Source organism: Enhydra lutris, unplaced genomic scaffold (genome assembly GCF_002288905.1).
Source record: "Enhydra lutris kenyoni isolate GAN:26980312 unplaced genomic scaffold, ASM228890v2 scaffoldscaffold70, whole genome shotgun sequence".
In the NCBI taxonomy this organism is placed as follows: Eukaryota; Metazoa; Chordata; class Mammalia; order Carnivora; family Mustelidae; genus Enhydra; species Enhydra lutris.
Window position 1 is genome coordinate 3059916 of NW_019154154.1, and position 21983 is coordinate 3081898.

Here is a 21983-nt window from a genome sequence, read left to right on the forward strand (position 1 = left end):
TTGATGTGAAAAGTCACACAAAATTCTGAGGCTATAAATAAGCAATCATAAATTACTTTCTCAGCCTTTCCAAAATATCAAATAAAATGACATTAAATTTTTTTTTTAAAGATTTTATTTATGTATTTGACAGAAATCACAAGTAGGCAGAAAGGCAGGCAGAGAGAGAGAGAGGAGGAAGCAGGCTCCCTGCTAAGCAGAGAGCCCGATGTGGGGTTTGATCCCAGGACCCTGAGATCATGACCCGAGCTGAAGGCAGAGGCTTTAACCCACTGAACCACCCAGGCGCCCCGACATTAAATTTTTAAAGTTTCAATTTGTTACAGAAAAAAACAGATATTAAAATCTATGTTTTCTCACCTGAAGTCAAATTCCTAGCTGTACTTTGTGATTTCTGCACTTCAGTAGATTTAAAATTGAGATCATCCTGCATCATTTTCAGCTCTTGATTGGTGATAGAAGAGATCTGTTTCATACGATTTATATTCTATATTTGTAGAGAAATAAAAATGGGAAAAAATTCCACTGATTTGCTTCTCCAAGAAAACTCTTGGAAAACACTGCTAAACAACTACATGTTCTGAATCAGTATCCTTTTTTGAAATACATCATTTATCATGTATGTTTTATGTCTGCTTAGAGGAATATAGTGAGATTCAAAGTCAGGTTTTTGCAATAAGGAGAGACTAAATTAAAGCTAATGTAAAAGAAATAATTCTGAATTTGATCTCACTGTAGAAGAAATCCAAATACACTATTTTAAGGACTGCTTGGAGTCTTCAGACACAGAATATTTTTTTTTTTTAAGATTTTATTTATTTATTTGACAGAGAGAGATCACAAGTAGACGGAGAGGCAGACAGAGAGAGAGAGAGAGAGGGAAGCAGGCTCCCGGCTGAGCAGAGAGCCCGATGCGGGACTCTATCCCAGGACCCCGAGATCATGACCTGAGCCAAAGGCAGTGGCTTAACCCACTGAGCCACCCAGGCGCCCCCCAGACACAGAATATTTAAGAGATTGTGCATTTTTCCTTCTGTTCAACCACTCATTAGTAACTGTTCAATAAACATTTTTTATGAATCAAGATAATCCTTGATAAACTATACTCTTATAGATTCTTACAAGAATCACTTCTATTCATAATACAAATGACTATGTAAAAATGTATCATTTTCCATTATAACATTTAGATTTTGAAGTTTCTGTGCAAACATTACTTCTCCAAGTTCAGATACATTAACAATAGAAGAAAATCATAATAATTACTTTGAATTGGTCCCTTGCTTACTGCTAAAAATTGACATTATACATATGTCATCCTTTCCCCTATCATCCTTAGCTGAATTTTGCTAGAAATACACAAATTAATAGCTTAAAAAAAAATAAGCAAGGGAGTGTAAAGGAAACATTAAATTAACAGATGTAATAGTACACCACTGCATTTTTTGAGCTATATTTGGAAAGGTAATCACAGCAAAAATAATGAGGACACTAAGACAGGCACATGGTACTCACTCTACTACAGTGCTCCAGAAGTGCAACAATGTTGGCTTCTATCTGTGCCTTCCTTTCCAGCTCCTGATTCTTAGTTTCATCAAACGTCTCAATAAAAGCTGCAGATTCAAAATATGATAAGCTACTGTTAATATAGTTAACACTATATAAATTCTGATCTATAGGTCTTAATGGTACTTTTTAGAAATTCAAAGCAAATTTTACATTATGACTATATTTAATCTTTTATTAACCCACAGGTAATTAAATTACTCAATAAGAATATTTCTACATATTTTCAAGCTTCTAAAGCTTAACAGTTATGATCTTAATACAAATAAACTAAAAGGTATAAATTCAGGCTCAGAGGTAACAGCTGATATATAGAAGAACATAAAAAAATCCGTTTTTACATAGGCTCTCCTTGATATAATTATTCATACTTATAACTAGCCACAAATTTTAATATGGAAAATAGTTGCTAATTACTTATTTCATCTGAAAATGAGTATTTTCCTTAAAATGTTGTATTAATCTCGACTAAATAATTTATTCACATTATAAATATTCTAAGAAATCTTCCTTTCTCTTGTCTAATATAGAATCAGTATGTAATTTACTTTTTTATATTCTTAAGGTATTTCTATGGCTCTTTCAAAAAATAAAACTTACAGTTACAATAACTTTACTATTAGCACAAAACAACTAATTAACTTTGAGATAATTTTTGGTACTTGCTGAGATTTAAAGAAATCTTAGGATATTGTTAAATCAGAGTTGGCAATTTCTACTTTATGGCATGCTTCCATGAAGGTAACAATTGACATCGGACCAATAAAACTTCAGATTCTACCAAAATGATTATTAGCAAAGAAAACCAGTAACAGATAATATAATAATAAATTTTTAAAAATTTATCTATATTATAGATACAATGCAATTAAGTGAAGATCTACTTAGAAAGTTAAGATTTTTAAAAAGTAAATGAGCAGCTGCAAAAGGCTTCTCAAGTTACAGTCAGTAACAGAACCAAGTAGCAAGATCTGAGGTGAAGGCTGATAAATAATGAGAGGGAAGTATTATGAAAAGCTAAACATAAAAGGGCAAAAGATACTAAGGATGAATACAGTGAAGCAGTTAAAAGAGGACATTCAACACTCAATTAGTAAGTGGTCTCTGTACAAACAATAAATATAAGTACTAGCTTTAGAACCCATCTGTAGAACAAAAATACTCATACACACACAAATGTACAAAACCTTTTTAAAATTTTCTACCCATCCCTAAACTATGCTAGATATTTATTAATTCTTCAAGGCAAATACTTTGAATGTGCACACTTCTGCACTTATTATCAGCCATTGTATCTTCCCAAAATGAAATCTCTGATTTTGTATACATGAACAGATATCAGAATATTTTCGTATCAGTAAGGTCACTTACTGTCCATATTTTCCTCTCGTTTTTTTAGTTCCTTGTACTTCTGATTCATTTCGCCTACAAGAGATACAAAATATAACATCAATTTCAAAAACTCCAGACACAGAGCTCTAAATGTAAAATATTTCTTAGGTTTTCTATATACCAGTAGTTATTGAATATTCAAAATTTTTAATTCGGTGAAAATTTTTTAATTAACATAGAATCTTTTAAAACAACTATATATGTATATTTGATAATTCAGAAAAAACAATCTCCTGACTGGAAAGGACTTAAAGACTTCCCAATGGTTCTCTATTTCAGTCCTAACTTGGACATACTCAACCTGCACATGAACACTACTGGTAATGGGAAACATAAGCACCCCTAAGTGTTCATTCCATCTTTGAATAACTCACAAGGGCAGGCAAAATAGCTAAGTAACCTCCCTCACAGACCTTAAAGTCTATAAAGACTGAATAAGCAATTATAATGGCCTAAGTGCTACCATATGAAAAAGGGTGCTATAAAAGCAGAGCAAAGACAATTTATCTAGTTAAGGAATTTCCAGAAATTTTCTCTAATGAAGTAATACTTAAGCTGCATTATAAAGAATAAATGAATAGGAGTTACCTGGTTGAAACAGAGAAGAAGAGGTTCAAAGTCAAAGCAATTCAAGTAGAGAAACCCAAAAGTGAGGATGAATATGGTAGCACAAAGAAATGAAAGTGGTATGGCTGAGTCAGAGAATGTGAAGTGAACAAGTGGCACAAAGAGGAGGCAAATGATGAGACCTTGTAAGACACATAAAAGTTTGCACTTCCATCTAAGGAAAATGGTAAAACTACCAAAGAACTTAAAGCAGGGGAATAAAATGATCAATTTGCATTTCTGAAAAATATTTCTGGTTGAGTGAATAAAAGGCAAGTAATATTGGAGGCAATATGATCTGTTAGGAGGCTGTTACAGTAATGCAGGTAAAAGATGAAGGTTTCCTGGAGTAGAGCAATGGCAAACAGGATGGAAATTATATTTTCAATCCAGCCATTTAAGAACCAGAGTAAATAGATTTTGTATAACTCACAGGTTTCTGGCTTGGGCAACTGAAGACATGGTGGTATTATTAAGTGAAAAGAGAAGCAAGTTTAGGAACAAATTGCTTACAACAGGTTTGGACATGTTGCCTTTAATATATGTGAAAGACATGTTTAAAAGGGCAAAAACCCAAGATCCTGACAAATGGATGAAACTGGGCACTTTAGCAGCATAAAGGAGCCATTAACAGAGGTGGATCATGATAATTTTACAACAAAAGGATTTTCAGTGTAACAAAAACTGAGTTTTGGAAGGACACTACTACTTCCCTAGACTAGTGAGACAGCTGCAGCCCTGTGTTCTCAGGGTCCAGGTAGAGAAAGCAGAATAAATTTGTGCTTGCACCAATCTGTAATTTATCCAAATCAGTCAATTTTTAGCATTCTGGGAAAAATTAAGGAAACTTATTAAGATGATGCCCCGTAAGGATGGAGAGAACAATAGAGTTGAGATTCCTAAGGCGGTTCCTGATAAGAAAATGGCATTTAGAAGAGATTTAAGGGTTAAAAACAAAAAAACAAAAACAAACCAGAAGTTACAGGGCAGAGGTTAAAACGCAATGGTCAGCTCATGTTCTGTATAAACTCCTATGCAGTTTTTTCAAACACTGGCTAGAGTAAAGTTAGGAAGGTTAAGGGGAGATAGGGTAGAGCCTCAAATTACATGGAGACATGGACTTTATTACTAATAACAAATTTGTATATGATTAAGTTTTTTAAAAAATAGATTACAGACCAATTAAAACTATGTCACTGTTCACTCACTTTATGGCAATGGTTTTTGAGAGGGAAACAAAGAATTAGAGCTGGATTACCCTCCAGAGGAGGGTAATATGCATGGAAATGTTATACAACATAAGTGAAGTAGCAGAAAAGCTAGTTTCTACTGAACCTGCCATATCCCGGGTTTCTTTCTTCTTTTTTAATATCCTAGGTTTCTAAAAAAAGTCATGGTTGTCTGAGAAGTCCCACTCTTCAGAGATTGGTTAGGCATTAAGGGATTAGGAGCAAGGCCTGCATCGTAGGCTTTAGAAAAATTTAGCTACCATCTTATCTTTTTTCTTATAAACTTAAAAAATCTTCTATACATGCTTTTTAAAGTTCCTCATCTTGCTATCAGACGTCAAGACACTGTAGTGAGGTTCTCATTCTGCAATCCCAAAGCAATTTCTCTCAATAAGATTATAAGACTCCTTACTTACCAAATCCAAGGAGGCAATTCCCAGTTCTTACTTCAGTCTGCAATATCTGACACTATTGATACATTCTTCTTTCTTTTCAGTTTTTTTCCTTATGTTTTTCTGTCTTTGGGGCGGGAACTTCTTTGGTTTTTCTTACCCTCAGATCATTCTTTAGGTCTTCCCCTAATGGCTTTCCCTTTATTTAACATTTAAATTCTGGCTTCTGCTTTTACTTGACTTCTAATACTACCTTACATCCAAGAAAATTCCACTCATTCTTGTGGTTTAAAAACTCTCAAATTGACCTTTTCCCTAATTTTCTGATTATTTTATCCAACTGCTTACTAGATACATTCGTGTTGGTATCTCTCAGGATATCCTAATAGTATATTCATAATTAAACTCATCAGTCTTCCCTCTCAAAGTCTGCACCCCTCTGCATTCCCTATTATGTTTGGAAGTCCTTGGCCACACACTTATCATCCAAGTCAGAAACCTTCTTCTCTTCTCAAATCCATGTTCTTAACTGTCATCAGACTGAGCTAGAGGACATATCTGTTCAGTGTCTCCAGTTACACAGCTGGCCAGCTGGATTAGACAGGACAGAGATCCCATGTATCTTTATAGATTCCCAAGCTTCATAAAACCTCTTCCCATATCACTGCTGCTAAGAAGAAAGGAGATCAGGCAACTAGTGAACTCCTCTATTTTGTGATTTCTCAGTTGGAGGATTCCTAACTGAGCTGCCCATGAGAAGCAATGTACAGATATAGACAGTCCTAAGACAGGGTAAAATAAAGGAGTTATTACCAAGTCTAAGACTAATAACATCCTACTATCATAGGAGAGGACAAGATCATATATTGGGGAAGTGAATCAGTATGTCACACTGGAGGTACAAAAGCAGGCAAGCAATAGGGTCCAAAGTAGTAAGAGTAAAGAGACCAAAGGAGAAGGAAAAGGGCACTTTGACAAATAAGGGTTATTTTAGGGCTGTCCTCAAATTCTTAATATTTGATGTAATTATAGTTCTACATTTATTTATTTATTTATTCCAAATTTACTGAATGCCTACTACATGCCAGATACTGTAGCAGGTGCTGGGGACATAAAAATCAGAGCAAGATATTTATAACTCGGGGCGCCTGGGTGGGTTAAAGCCTCTGCCTTCGTCTCAGGTCATGATCCCAGGGTCCTGGGATTGAGCCCCACATCGGGCTCTCTGCTCAGTGGGGAGCCTGCTTCCCCCCCATCTCTGCCTCCCTTTCTGCCTACTTGTGATCTCTGTCAAATAAATAAATAAAATCTTAAAAAAAAAAGATAGTTATAACTCTATGCTAGAAGGGCTTACAAATTATTAGATGTACAAAACCAAAAGCTACAATGGAACGTAAGTGTTCTAAATGAGGTATGTATGAAGTCCTATAATAAGCAGATAGGTGAAAGACTTCAAAAGGTTCCTATGTAGAAAATACTGTAGCAAGGCACTCTAACAGGTAACGAAGGAATTACAGAGACGAGGAAGACCTTTGCCTTCAAGACATTTATACTACAAGTACCCCAAATTAAGAAATGGGTATGGACTATTACAAAAGACTTGGAATACTGTACAGAGGATTATCATTGTTTTCTGATGCTCTCTGCCATAGAAAGCTAGTGGAGTAAGGGAGATACGTTCTTCTTGCACTCCCATGGGGCTGAGTAGCACCACAGCCTCCTCTGTCCTCACAGCTCATCTGACTCTTACTTCTCTCCCATCCAATGTTTCCTTGATTCTAGCCTTACAGAGCTATCTTGAATTTTATATTCTGAGAAGAAGTTCTGCCACTCGAGAAGGTCTGAGTACCATTTTCTCCCACCTTCTATCTTGATTAATATGTAACAAGCTGTAAGCTAATGACTCTTTTGCCCTCAAGCCCCCCAAATTGACCAGTCCACTGATTTTGGAGGTGAAAGAGCAGCAAAAAGAAAATTCAGAGAGGTGGGCCAAGAATAAAACCCCATAGGACTTCTGCATGTCCAAATTCCTTCCTCTCTAGCACTTGGGGTCCTTCTGAGGCAAGCTAAGTCTCCCCAGGACCTTTGAGTGTTTAATACTTTTGAATGTTCCTTATGTGGCATGGTTTTTTTAGTCTCTGCCATTCTGCTCAATCTGCTCTTAGTGAGTTCCAGTTCTTCGTTATCCCTTTTGAAATATAATGCCAAGGGCTGCCTGGGTGGCTCAGTCAGTTAAGCATCCAACTCTTGATTTCCGCTCAGGTCATGATCTCAGGGTCATGAGACTGGGCTCTGTGCTGGCCATGGAGTCTTTTAAGATTCTCTCCCTCCCTCTGCCCTCTCCCCCTACTGGAACAAGAGAAAGAGAAAGAGAAAGAGAATAAGATAAAGAGAAAGAGAAAGAAAGAAAGAAAGAGCGAGCTTGAGGAAGGGGGAGGGAGGGAGTGATGGAGGAAGAGAGATAAGGGAAAGAAAGAAAGAAAGAGAAAGAAAAGAAAGAAAGAAAGAAAGAAAGAAAGAGGAAAGGAAAAGGAAAAGGGAAAGGGAAAGAAAGAAAGATGCCAAGAAATTAAGGATTCAAAACTATCACTTCCCACAGTCTATATATTCATCCTTCTGTTAATGCAATCTAGAATTTCAGCTGTTTTGGAGGCTATATCACATTAATTTATACCGAGTTGTTGTTTAAATCTCTGCTAACATTTTCACATATTTCAGTAAGCCAGGATACTTTCTCCTCCCCTTTCTTACTTCAATTTTAATTAGTTTAGGGTTCCTATTATATTCCATCTTTTTATATTCAGTTTCTCTCTCCCACCTACTTTCCACCTGTCATTAGAGCAGTAAGTAATAAACTAGCATATCAAATACCACCAAACTGCTATGTTAAAATGAGTCCATATAAGTTTAATGTTTTTTTTTTTTTTTTAAGATTATTTATTTATTTGTCAGAGAGAGAGAATGCGCACACATGCAGGGGGAGCAGCAGGCAGACGGGAAGCAAGCTCCCTGCTAAGTAAGGAGCCAGATGCAGGACTCAATCTCAGGATCCTGGGATCATGACCTGAGCTGAAGGCAGACGCTTAACTGACTGAGCCACCCAGGTGTCCCTAAGTTTAATGTTTTAAACTAACTTTTGGCTTCAGACTTCTTCCAACTTATCAACCATACATTCTCTGCAAAACGTTTTAAATTTTGGCAGGTGACTTTCTTTATGCAGACCAAGTCTGATAATTCTATTTCTACACACTAGAGGTACTTTAAAAATATATAATAAAAATTCCCCAAATATGCTAAAGTTAAATTATTGCTAAAAGCCTCACCATATAAACAAAAGAAAAAGGACCATGAAGACATTTGATTTGGGGCAACTGGGTGGCTTAGTTGGTTAAGGAACTGCTTTCGGTTCAGGTCATGCTCCCAGGGTCCTGGGATCAAGTCCCCACTGGGCTCCTTGCTTAGCAGGGAGCCTGCTTTTCCCAATCCCTCTACCCGCTACTTCACCTGTTTGTGCTCTCTCTGTAAAATAAATAAATAGGGGCGCCTGGGTGGCTCAGTGGGTTAAAGCCTCTGCCTTCGTCTCAGGTCATGATCCCAGGGTCCTGGGACTGAGCCCAGCATGGGGCTCTCTGCTCAGCGGAGAGCCTGCTTCCCCCCTCCCCTTGCCTGCCTCTCTGCCTACTTGTGATCTCTTTCTGCCAAATAAATAAGTAAAATCTTTAATAAATAAATAAATAAAATTACATATATTAAAAAAAAACATTTGTTTTAACAAAGTAATGTCAATGAAACTGGATGGTAAAATAAATAGTCCTTGGAATGTACTAAATACAACATAACTTCTTGATTATTTCCTAAAGCAGTGGTTATAAACTTTGCATGTATCAGAATCATCAGGAGGGGTTGCTGAAACACAAATTGCTAAACCCTATCCCTAGCATTTCACACTCAGTAGGTCTGAAGTGGAGCCCCAGAATTTGTTACAGATGGTGCTTATGCACTTGATCTGGAAATAATACCATCATTCTAATGAAAAAACAAAATGTAGTTTAACAAATCTTCAAATTGAACAATAAGCAATGATTCCCTCTTCTTCATTGAATGTATATTGAATCTCTATAGAATGACAATGTGTAAATGCCATTTGACATCTCAGATAGCAGAATATAAATCACTTGGAAACTAAATTGATTATCTTAAATATCCTGGGGAAAATACTTTTCAAAATATGTTTTGGGAAAATCCCCAGGTAAGTTATTCAAGTTTCAGTTTATAAATTAAAACCACTAATAATAACAGCTAATAACTAAAACTATATGCACTATTATAATGGTATGCTATTCTCAGTCTCTCTCTCACACACAAAACCCCTTTAATCTAATCTGCACAGTGACCCTAAGTAGAAAGAAGGTACTGTTATCATCTCCATTTCAAAAATGAAAAAACTAGTGGCACCGCAGTGGCTCAGTCAGTTGAGCAGCTGTCTCTTATTTTGGCTCAGGTCATCATCTCAGGGTCGTGAGTTAGAGCCCCAAGTCCGGCTCTGCACTAAGCATGGAGCCTGCTTGAGATTCTTTCTCTCCCTCTGCCCCTCCCCTACTCACACATGTGTGTTCTCGCTCTCTAATAAATAAATAAATCTTTACAAAATAAAAACAAATAAAAATGAATTAACTAAAAAATAGAAAATAAAAATGAGGAAACTAAGGTATATAAAAAAGTCAAATAGTTTTCCAAAATCAGCCAGTAAAATAGCACAGCTCAGATCTGAATCCAGACATTCTGGTTGCAGACCTGTACTCTTAAATAAAACTATCCCGTCTTTATAAATTCCGCATTACCTGACATATGCAGAGAATGAGAGCTTCTAAACTAGGCCATAGAACCCTGACTACGAAAAAATTAGTCTATAGACAAACCAAAGAAAAATTTTTATATTTTTATTACCCTTCAAGGAAGCATATAAATTATAGAGTAAATTGCAATGACTTTATACAGAGTTTAGAACAGTAATACAATTATTCTATAGCGCTTCACATATATTTCTATCATGATACATATTTATCACATTGTAGCAGTTAGATTTTTAGATGTCTGATATGCTATACCACTAATAACATATTTGGTTTTACAATCTTATCCATCTTTGGAAAGATACTGTACTCTAAAAATGAAGGAATAATTTGTAGTGTGCAATAATGCCCCAAAATCTTGAGAGACAAGTGCTTAAAAATAAAAGATTTTTTTTTAAATAATGTGACTACTTTCTCAACTGTTTTGGTTAAGCCTAGTCTAAGTAGACATTCAGAAAATTAGCCCCACCTTGTGGATCATAGTAGTACTACAAATGCAGGCCTTAAGGAACAGTGAACAGTCGAAGTGTATATTCTCTGATCCCTACCTCTGAAACCAGTAACATTATATGTTAATTGAATTTAAATTTTAAAAAGTGTGTATTCTCTTGACTGACAAAAACTAATAAATTTATAAATAACTGGTGAGGAAGAACTTTCACATACTGCTGTTGGTTGTACAAAATGGCACAACTTTTTCTGGAAGAAATTTGCAAAAATAATAAAAATTATAAACTAGTAACATTCTATTCATAATTTCATTTCTAGAAATTTACCTATAGAAATATCCAAGTTAAAAAACATGTATGCAACAAGGTTATTTACTGCACCAGTATTCTTGGTAGTGAAAAATTAGAAACCAGTCAAGATGGCGGAGAAGTAGCAGGCTGAGACTACTTCAGGTAGCGGGAGATCAGCTAGATAGCTTATCTAAAGATTGCAAACACCTACAAATCCAACAGGAGATCAAAGAGAAGAAGAACAGCAATTCTAGAAACAGAAAATCAACCACTTTCTGAAAGGATTTGGGATCTCTTCTGATTTGGTTAAAGCGCATTTTCCTGGGGTCTTTGCCACCCTTTTAGTATTTTACTTGCCCCCTTATATACTCTTATCTGGACAAAATGACAAGGCGGAAAAATTCACCACACAAAAAAAAAAGAACAAGAGGCAGTACCAAAGGCTAGGGACCTAATCAATACAGACATTGGTAATATGTCAGATCTAAAGTTCAGAATGACGATTCTCAAGGTTCTAGCTGGGCTCGAAAAAGGCATGGAAGATATTAGAGAAACCCTCTCGGGAGATATAAAAGCCCTTTCTGGAGAAATAAAAGAACTAAAATCTAACCAAGTTGAAATCAAAAAAGCTATTAATGAGGTGCAATAAAAAAATGGAGGCTCTCACTGCTAGGATAAATGAGGCAGAAGAAAGAATTAGCAATATAGAAGACAAAATGACAGAGAACAAAGAAGCTAAGCAAAAGAGGGACAAACAGCTACTGGACCACGAGGGCAGAATTCGAGAGATAAGTGACACCATAAGACGAAACATTAGAATAATTGGGATTCCAGAAGAAGAAGAAAGAGAGAGGAGAGCAGAAGGTATATTGGAGAGAATTATTAGAGAGAATTTCCCCAATATGGTAAAGGGAACAAGCATCAAAATCCAGGAGTCTCAGAGAACCCCCCTCAAAATCAATAAGAATAGGTCCACACCCCGTCACCAAATAGTAAAATTTACAAGTCTTAGTGACAAAGAGAAAATCCTGAAAGCAGCCTGGGAAAAGAAGTCTGTAACATACAATGGTAAAAATATTAGATTGGCAGCAGACTTATCCACAGAGACCTGGCAGGCCAGAAAGAGCTGGCATGATATATTCAGAGCACTAAACGAGAAAAACATGCAGCCAAGAATACTATATTCAGCTAGGCTAGCATCGAAAATAGAAGGAGAGATCAAAAGCTTCCAGGACAAACAAAAACTGAAAGAATTTGCAAACACCAAACCAGCTCTACAGGAAATATTGAAAGGGGTTCTCTAAGCAAAGAGAGACCCTAAAAGTAGTAGATCAGAAAGCAACAGAGACAATATACAATAACAGTGACCTTACAGGCAATACAATGGCACTAAATTCATATCTCTCAATACTTACCCTGAATGATTCTGAATGGGCTAAATGCCCCAAACAAAAGACACAGGATATCAGAATGGATAAAAAACCAAAACCCATCTATATGTTGCCTACAAGAAACTCATTTTAAACCCGAAGACACCTCCAGATTTAAAGTGAGTGGGTGGAAAAGAATTTACCATGCTAATGGACATCAGAAGAAAGCAGGAGTGGCAATCCTTATATCAGATCAATTAGATTTTAAGCCAAAGACTATAATAAGAGATGAGGAAGGACACTATATCATACTCAAAGGATCTGTCCAACAAGAAGATCTAACAATTTTAAATATCTATGCCCCTAACGTGGGAGCAGCAAACTATATAAACCAATTAATAACAAAATCAAAGAAACACATCAACAATAATACAATAATAGTAGGGGACTTTAACACTCCCCTCACTGAAATGGACAGATCATCCAAGCAAAAGATCAACAAGGAAATAAAGGCCTTAAATGACACACTGGACCAGATGGACATCACAGATATATTCAGAACATTTCATCCCAAAGCAACAGAATACACATTCTTCTCTAGTGCACATGGAACATTCTCCAGAATAGATCACATCCTCGGTCCTAAATCAGGTCTCAACCGTTATCAAAAGATTGGAATCATTCCCTGCATATTTTCAGACCACAATACTCTGAAGCTAGAATTCAATCACAAGAGGAAATTTGGAAAGAACCCAAATACATGGAGACTAAACAGCATCCTTCTAAAGAATGAATGGGTCAACCAGGAAATTAAAGAATTGAAAAAATTCATGGAAACAAATGATAATGAAAACACAACAGTTCAAAATCTGTGGGACACAACAAAGGCAGTCCTGAGAGGAAAATATATAGCGGTACAAGCCTTTCTCAAGAAACAAGAAAGGTCTCAGGTATACAACCTAACCCTACACCTAAAGGAGCTGGAGAAAGAACAAGAAAGAAACCCTAAACCCAGCAGGAGAAGAGAAATCATAAAGATCAGAGCAGAAATCAATGAAATAGAAACCAAAAAAACAATAGAACAAATCAACGAAACTAGGAGCTGGTTCTTTGAAAGAATTAATAAGATTGATAAACCCCTGGCCAGACTTATCAAAAAGAAAAGAGAAAGGACCCAAATAAATAAAATCATGAATGAAAGAGGAGAGATCACAACGAACACCAAAGAAATACAGACAATTATAAGAACATACTATGAGCAACTCTACGCCAACAAATTTGACAATCTGGAAGAAATGGATGCATTCCTAGAGACATATAAACTACCACAACTGAACCAGGAAGAAATAGAAAGCCTGAACAGACCCATAACCAGTAAGGAGATTGAAACAGTCATCAAAAATCTCCAAACAAACAAAAGCCCAGGGCCAGACGGCTTCCCGGGGGAATTCTACCAAACATTTAAAGAAGAACTAATTCCTATTCTCCTGAAACTGTTCCAAAAAATAGAAATGGAAGGAAAACTTCCAAACTCATTTTATGAGGCCAGCATCACCTTGATCCCAAAACCAGACAAGGATCCCATCAAAAAAGAGAACTACAGACCAATATCCTTGATGAACACAGATGCAAAAATTCTCGCCAAAATACTAGCCAATAGGATTCAACAGTACATTAAAAGGATTATTCACCACGACCAAGTGGGATTTATTCCAGGGCTGCAAGGTTGGTTCAACATCCGCAAATCAATCAATGTGATACAACACATTAATAAAAGAAAGAACAAGAACCATATGATACTCTCCATAGATGCTGAAAAAGCATTTGACAAAGTACAGCATCCCTTCCTGATCAAAACTCTTCAAAGTGTAGGGATAGAGGGCACATACCTCAATATTATCAAAGCCATCTATGAAAAACCCACCGCAAATATCATTCTCAATGGAGAAAAACTGAAAGCTTTTCCGCTAAGGTCAGGAACACGGCAGGGATGTCCGTTATCACCACTGCTATTCAACATAGTACTAGAAGTCCTAGCCTCAGCAATCAGACAACAAAAGGAAATTAAAGGCATCCAAATTGGCAAAGAAGAAGTCAAACTATCACTCTTCGCAGATGATATGATACTATATGTGGAAAACCCAAAAGACTCCACTCCAAAACTGCTAGAACTTGTACAGGAATTCAGTAAAGTGTCAGGATATAAAATCAATGCACAGAAATCAGTTGCATTTCTCTACACCAACAACAAGACAGAAGAAAGAGAAATTAAGGAGTCAATCCCATTTACAATTGCACCCAAAACTATAAGATACCTAGGAATAAATCTAACCAAAGAGACTAAGAATCTATACACAGAAAACTATAAAGTACTCATGAAAGAAAYTGAGGAAGACACAAAGAAATGGAAAAATGTTCCATGCTCCTGGATTGGAAGAATAAATATTGTGAAAATGTCTATGCTACCTAAAGCAATCTACACATTTAATGCAATTCCTATCAAAGTACCATCCATTTTTTTCAAAGAAATGGAACAAATAATCCTAAAATTTATATGGAACCAGAAAAGACCTCGAATAGCCAAAGCAATATTGAAAAAGAAAGCCAAAGTCGGTGGCATCACAATTCCGGACTTCAAGCTCTATTACAAAGCTGTCATCATCAAGACAGCATGGTACTGGCACAAAAACAGACACATAGATCAATGGAACAGAATAGAGAGCCCAGAAATAGACCCTCAACTCTATGGTCAACTAATCTTCGACAAAGCAGGAAAGAATATCCAATGGAAAAAAGACAGCCTCTTCAACAAATGGTGTTGGGAAAATTGGACAGCCACATGCAGAAAAATGAAATTGGATCATTTCCTTACACCACACACGAAAATAGACTCAAAATGGATGAAGGACCTCAATGTGAGAAAGGAATCCATCAAAATCCTTGAGGAGAACACAGGCAGCAACCTCTTCGACCTCAGCCGCAGCAACATCTTCCTAGGAACATCGCCAAAGGCAAGGGAAGCAAGGGCAAAAATGAACTATTGGGATTTCATCAAGATCAAAAGCTTTTGCACAGCAAAGGAAACAGTTCACAAAACCAAAAGACAACTGACAGAATGGGAGAAGATATTTGCAAACGACATATCAGATAAAGGGCTAGTGTCCAAAATCTATAAAGAACTTATCAAACTCAACACCCAAAGAACAAATAATCCAATCAAGAAATGGGCAGAGGACATGAACAGACATTTCTGCAAAGAAGACATCCAGAGGGCCAACAGACACATGAAAAAGTGCTCCATATCACTCGGCATCAGGGAAATACAAATCAAAACCACAATGAGATATCACCTCACACCAGTCAGAATGGCTAAAATTAACAAGTCAGGAAAGGACAGATGCTGGCAAGGGTGCGGAGAAAGGGGAACCCTCCTACACTGTTGGTGGGAATGCAAGCTGGTGCAACCACTCTGGAAAACAGCCTGGAGGTTCCTCAAAATGTTAAAAATAGAACTACCCTATGACCCAGCAATTGCACTACTGGGTATTTACCCTAGAGATACAAACGTAGTGATCCGAAGGGGCACGTGCACCCGAATGTTTATAGCAGCAATGTCTACAATAGCCAAACTATGGAAAGAATGTAGATGTCCATCAGCAGATGAATGGATAAAGAAGATGTGGTATATATACACAATGGAATACTATGCAGCCATCAAAAGAAATGAAATCTTGCCATTTGCGACAAAGTGGATGGAACTAGAGGGTATCATGCTTAGCGAAATAAGTCAATCGGAGAAAGACAACTATCATATGATCTCCCTGATATGAGGGAGAGGAGATGCAACATGGGGGATTAAGGGGGTAGGAGAAGAGTAAATGAAACAAGATGAGATTGGGAGGGAGACAAACCATAAGTGACTCTTAATCTCACAAAACAAACTGAGGGTTGATGGGGGGAGGGGGGTTGGGAGAGAGGGGGTGGGGTTATGGACATTGGGGAGGGTATGTGCTATGGCGAGTGCTGTGAAGAGTGTAAATCTGGCGATTCACAGACCTGTACCCCTGGGGATAAAAATATATGTTTATAAAAAATAAAATTAAAAAAAAAAAAAAAAACTTAGAGGAATTAAATATAAAAAAATTAGAAACCACTTAAATGTCAATGTGGATACAGTGAATATACTATTGAACCATAACACTAACAAAGATGATGATGGCAGCTAACAGTTGTTGGGAGTAATAAATACGTGCCAGGCATCATTCTTGGTCTGGCTTTAAAACCCTGATACTGACCATTATGCTATACTTCCTAGAATGAAGTATACATCCTCATATGGAAGAAGGTACATTAAATATGGAGTTAAATGAAAGATTCAATCTCAGAGGAATTATAGATTACTCCATCTTAAAATACATATGCTTAAAAATGTACAGAAAAAATCTAAAAGTCTATAAAGACATCAAATTGTAAATAATTTGAAAGGCTGGGATGACTCTAAACACTGGGATGACTATGAGGAGAAAGGAGATGACTTTTTACTTTATACACTTTTGTTCGCTTGAAATTTTCAAATTAAGTACATACCAGATTTTTATATCAAAAGCACAAATTTTAAAAAATAAATTAACTAGTCTTTAACATAACTAGTTCAAGGAAAAAGATTTTTAAAAACAGGTTAAAAACAGGAAGGGATAACCTCCTACCTGGTAAGGTTAATTGCACAGTTAATGAAAGCATGAGAATGGTCAAAGTCACACACACACACACACACACACACACACACACACGCACCCCACCTATAAAATAAAGCATATTCAGGTGATTAAAACTCTAGAAATTCTGAGTAAGTTAGGTTTATGAAATTGATAATTTCTTAAAAGATGGCAAATTGAATATACACAATTAATTCTAATCCTCACCAAACTCAATTAAAACTATAGTAAAAAGAATTTTTAAAGGTAAAATTCCCAGGAAAAATGAAAATTAAAAAAGAAAATAACAGAAATAAAATTTCAAAAGCTGTAAGTAGATGGACAAGTAGCAACTAATTGAGCAGACTAGAGAAAGCCTAAACCTAAGCCAGCACTGGGTAAAGCTGAGAACCAAGCCAGTTTCAAAAGGTTTTAGAATTTTGCATAGAAGACCAATCACTTATTTTGTGTTCCTACTCCATGAAAGGTTTTGTCATATCTTAACACAGTAACACTCTTCTATTTAATGTAATATAGTGAAGAATAAATAAAGGATCTGATATAAGTGGACCAAGAAACAATACCTACTTTGAGGAAGCTTCAGTATGAGACTATATAAAGTCAAGATTTAATATGTAGGTGAGAATAAAAAAATTCTAAGTCAACAATCACAAAAACAAATTACTTAGCTATATACAAATAAACCTTGAGGTAAAAGGATCCTTATTTAAATGATATCCTGTGTTATAATACAGACTACTATTATTTTTTTTCTTTACCCAGAACAATAGTGTTTTTTTCCATTACTTACTCTTTCTCATTCAGAGCAATATTTTTTCAAGTTTTTATTTAAATTCCAGTTAGCATACATTGTAGTATTAGTTTCAGGTATACAATTTGGGGATTCATCATTTATATACAGCACCCAGTGCTCATCTGAACAAGTCAACTCCTTAATACCCATCACCCATTTGACACATTTTTGGGCTCTTTCCATAATTTGGCTACTGTTGATAATGCTGCTCTAAACATTGGGAGTCATGTGCCCATTTGAATCAATGTTTTGGAATCTTTTGGGTAAATACCTAGTAGTGCAATTGCTGAATCATAGAGTAGTTCTATTTTTAACTTTCTGAGGAACCTCGATACTATTTTCCAGAGTAGCTGCACCAGTCTGCATTCCTATCAATGGTGCAAAAGAGTTCCCCTTTCTCTGCATCTTTGCCAATCTATTGTCTCCTGTGTTGTTAATTTTAGCCATTCTAACAGTTGTGAGGTGGTATCTCATGTTAGTTTTGATATGTATTTCCCTGATGATGAGTGATGTTGAGAATCTTTTCATGTGTTTGTTAGCCAGCTTTGTATCATCTTTGGAAAAATGTCTATTCATTTCTTCTGTCCGTATCTTAACTGGATTACTTATTTTTAGGGTTGTTGAGTTGATTAAGTTCTTTACAAACTTGGATACTAACCTTTTATCAGATATATCATTTGGAAATATCTTCTCCCATTCTGAAAGCTGCCTTTTAGTTTTGTTGATTGTTTCCTTCACTGTGCAGAAGCTTTTTATCTTGTGAAATCCCAATAATTCATTTTTGCTTTTGTTTTCCTTGCCTCAGGAGACATATCTAGTAAGACGTTACTATAGCCAGTGTCCAAGAGGTTACTGCCTATGTTCCCCTCTAGGATTTTGATTGTTTCCTGTCTCACATATAAGTCTTTTCATCTATTTTGAATTTATTTTTGTGTAGGGTGTAGGAAAGCAGTCCAGTTTCATTCTTCTGCATATTCCTGTCCAGTTTTCCCAACACCATTCGAAGAGACTGTGTTTTTTCCCATTGGATAGTCTTTATTGCTTTGTTGAAGATTAGTTGAACCATATAGTTATGGGTCCATTTCTGGGTTCTCTGTTTTGTTCCACTGATATATCTGTCAGTTTTTCTGCCAGTACCATACTGTCTTGATCACTACAGCTTTGTAATATCACTTGAAGTCCAGAACTGTGATGCCTCCAGCTTTGCTTTTCTTTTTCAAGACTGCTTTGGCTATTCAGGGTCTTTTCTGGTTCCATACAAGTTTTAGGATTGTTTATTCTAGCTCTGTGAAAAAAGCAGGTGGTATTTTGAGAGGGATTGCTTTATAAGTGTAGATTGCTTTGGGTAGTATAGACCTTTTAACAATATTTGTTCTTCCAATCCATGAGCATGGAATGTTCCTTCATTTCTTTGTGTCATCTTCAATTTCTTTCCTATGTGTGTTATAGTTTTCAGAGTACAGATTTCCTACCTCTTTGGTTAGGTTTATTCCTAGGTATCACGGGTTTTGGTGCAATTATAAATGGGAGCGATGCCTTGGTTTAGACTTTCTGCCGCTTCATTACTGGTGTACAGAAAGGCAACAAATTTCTGTATGGTGATTTTGCATCTTGTTACTTTACTGAATTCATGTATCAGGTATAGCAATTTTTTCAGTGGAGTCTTTTGGGGTTTTCTTGGTTGTTTTTTTAAGATCTTATTTTTTTAAGTAAACAGGGGCTCAAACTCACAACCCCAAAATCAAAAGACCTATGTTCTTCTGACTGAGCCAGACAGGCCCTCCTTTTGGGTTTCCTGTATAGAGTATCATGTCATCTTCCTTGCCAATTTGGATGCTTTTATTTTCTGATTGTTGAGGCTGGGACTTCTAGCACTAACGTTAAATAACAATGGTGACAGTAGACATCCCTGTCTTGTTCCTGACTGTAGAGGAAAAGCTCTCAGTTTTCCCCCATTGAGGGCAATATTAGCTGTTGGCCTTTCGTATATGGCTTTTAGGATGTCAAAGTATGTTCTCTCTATCTCTACCTTGTTGAGAGTTTTTATTAAGAATGGATGCTGTACTTTGTCAAATGCTTTTTCTGCATCAATTGAGAGGATCATATGTTTCTTTTATTAATGTGGTGTATCATGTTGATTGATTTGCAAATATTGAACCACCCTTGCAGCCCAGGAATAAATTCCTCTTGATCATGGTGAATGATTCTTTTAATGTACTGTTGGATTTGACTTGCTAGTATTTTGTTGAGAATTTTTGCATCCACATTCATCAGGGATATTGGCCTATAGTTCTCTTTTTTAGCGGAGTCTTTGTCTTGTTTTGAAATCAGGGTAATTCTGGCCTCACAGAATGAGTCTGAAAGTTTTCATTCCATTTCTATTTTTTGGAACAGTTTGAGAAGAATAGGTAGAACTCCCCTGGGAATCCATCTGATCCTGGACTTTTGTTGGGAGATTTTTGATTACTGCTTCAATTTCTTTGCTGGTTACGGGTCTCCTAAGTTTTCTATTTCTTCCTGTTTCAGATTTGGTAATTTATATGTTTCTAGGAATCTACCCATTTCTTCCAGATTACCCAAATTGTTAGCATATAATTTTTCATAATGTTTTCTTACAATTGTTTGCCTTTCTGTGCTGACGGTTATTTCTCCTCTCTCATTTGTGATTTTATTTATTTGGGTCCTTTCTCTCTTCTTTTTGGTAAGAGTGACTAGGGGGTTTTCAATTTGATTAATTCCTTCAAAGAACCAGCTCCTGGTTTCATTGATCTGTTCTACTGGTTTTTCTGTTTCTACTTTTAAAAAAAAATTTTATTTATTTATTTTAGAGAGAGTGAGCACAGAGGGAGAGTGAGAGGGAGAAGCAGACTCCCCACTAAGCAGGGAGCCCAATGTAGGGCTTGATCCCAGGACCCTGGGATCATGACCTGAGCTGAAGGCAGATGCTTAATTGACTGACCCACCCAGGTGCCTCCTGGTTTTTTGTTTCTGTATTATTTATTTCTGCTCTAATCTTTATAATTTCCCCCTTCTGCTGACTTTAAGAAGCAGCAATATTTTAAAAGGCAACAATTAAGAAAATATTTAATGGCTGGCATTTAGCTGAGAAAAGAGAACTCTGGATGGGTTCTGCCTTTTCTGAAAAATAGTACAGCATCAGCCGATAATGCTCTGCTTTAGCAATGATGTAGTTTATACTCATATTCTGGCCATTTTAGTAACTTTCAATAGAACTACTTCTCATTGCTTCTAGTTAGCATAAACAATAATAATTATTTACAGAACAGTGTATGTATTAATCTTTTTAGAACCCATATTAAAAAATGACTTTATCCATTAATAAGGCAAAACCACTATCTGGATGAAGCTTAGCAAATATTTAAGATGATAAAATTAAATCCTTCAGCAGTTTGAAAAGAGTAATGCTATCTTATTATATTGAAATTTTTGCAATGAAATTATTACTTTTTTCAGTCACTTAAAGACAAAGTAAAGATTTTAGATCTAAGAAGTCTATCTAGAATTGGTCAAAAGTCCAAGTGTATTATGAGGATAACTTAGCATCTGCACAATGAAGATTTTCATGGAACAGTCAAATAACTACTCATTGAATTTACTTAGTTTAGCTTTAAGAAATAGTTACTCACTGAAACTTGTGGCAAATTATAACTTTAGAGACTTGCCAAAATGAATACATATAATGCACTTAAGGAAGATATTGGACTACACAGACACCATTAATACCTAGCAGAGAATAAAACTGTATGTAGCCCCATATCCAAGGATGTCTCTGAATTTAAAATGAATTACACAATACTGAAAGACGAAGCAACTACTAACAAAGTGAGACATATATAAATCATTCATAGTTTATAAGTTATCTTAACCAGAACCACTACAAGGCAAAAGGTAGTCTTAGGTGGATCATACAAAGGTATCATAAATAGCAGAAGCTAAGATAGCATCTACAAAATTAGTAAAATAGGCCAGAAGGGATAAAGCCTGAGGCAGGAAGAAGTATGAATTGGAAAGTCAAAATAACTTGATTATCCTCCATATCTTAAGGACTGGATGATCTACAGTCTTGTGTCAAGGAACTGCTGAGAACGCAGATGTAGGTGAGAACCCACCACTTTACTGGAAATTATTAATCCAAGGTAGAAATCCTCTAGAAAATAACAAAACCTTTGCTAACCATCTAACCTTCTCCATCTATCTCTGGAGAAGAGTGCATATGTACATCCTAAGAACTAGAGGGCACAAAGAAGTGATAGAGCCCAACTTTCATCTTTTGTTCATTCTACAAATCTTTCCCCACTAAAGTATA

At 36.1% G+C, this 21983-nt stretch overlaps 1 protein-coding gene across 1 annotated transcript in view; it reads right to left on the reverse strand.

Moving 5' to 3' along the window:
* Positions 1-21983, reverse strand: part of LOC111159845 (intraflagellar transport 74) — a 90895-nt gene that overhangs the window by 19340 nt on the left and 49572 nt on the right. The window contains exons 14-16 of the mRNA XM_022522502.1: positions 2938-2991; positions 1516-1613; positions 361-487 (exon numbers count right to left, since the gene is read on the reverse strand). Of these exons, the coding sequence (XP_022378210.1) occupies positions 361-487; positions 1516-1613; positions 2938-2991 (279 nt within the window). The remainder of the gene's footprint in view (positions 1-360; positions 488-1515; positions 1614-2937; positions 2992-21983) is intronic.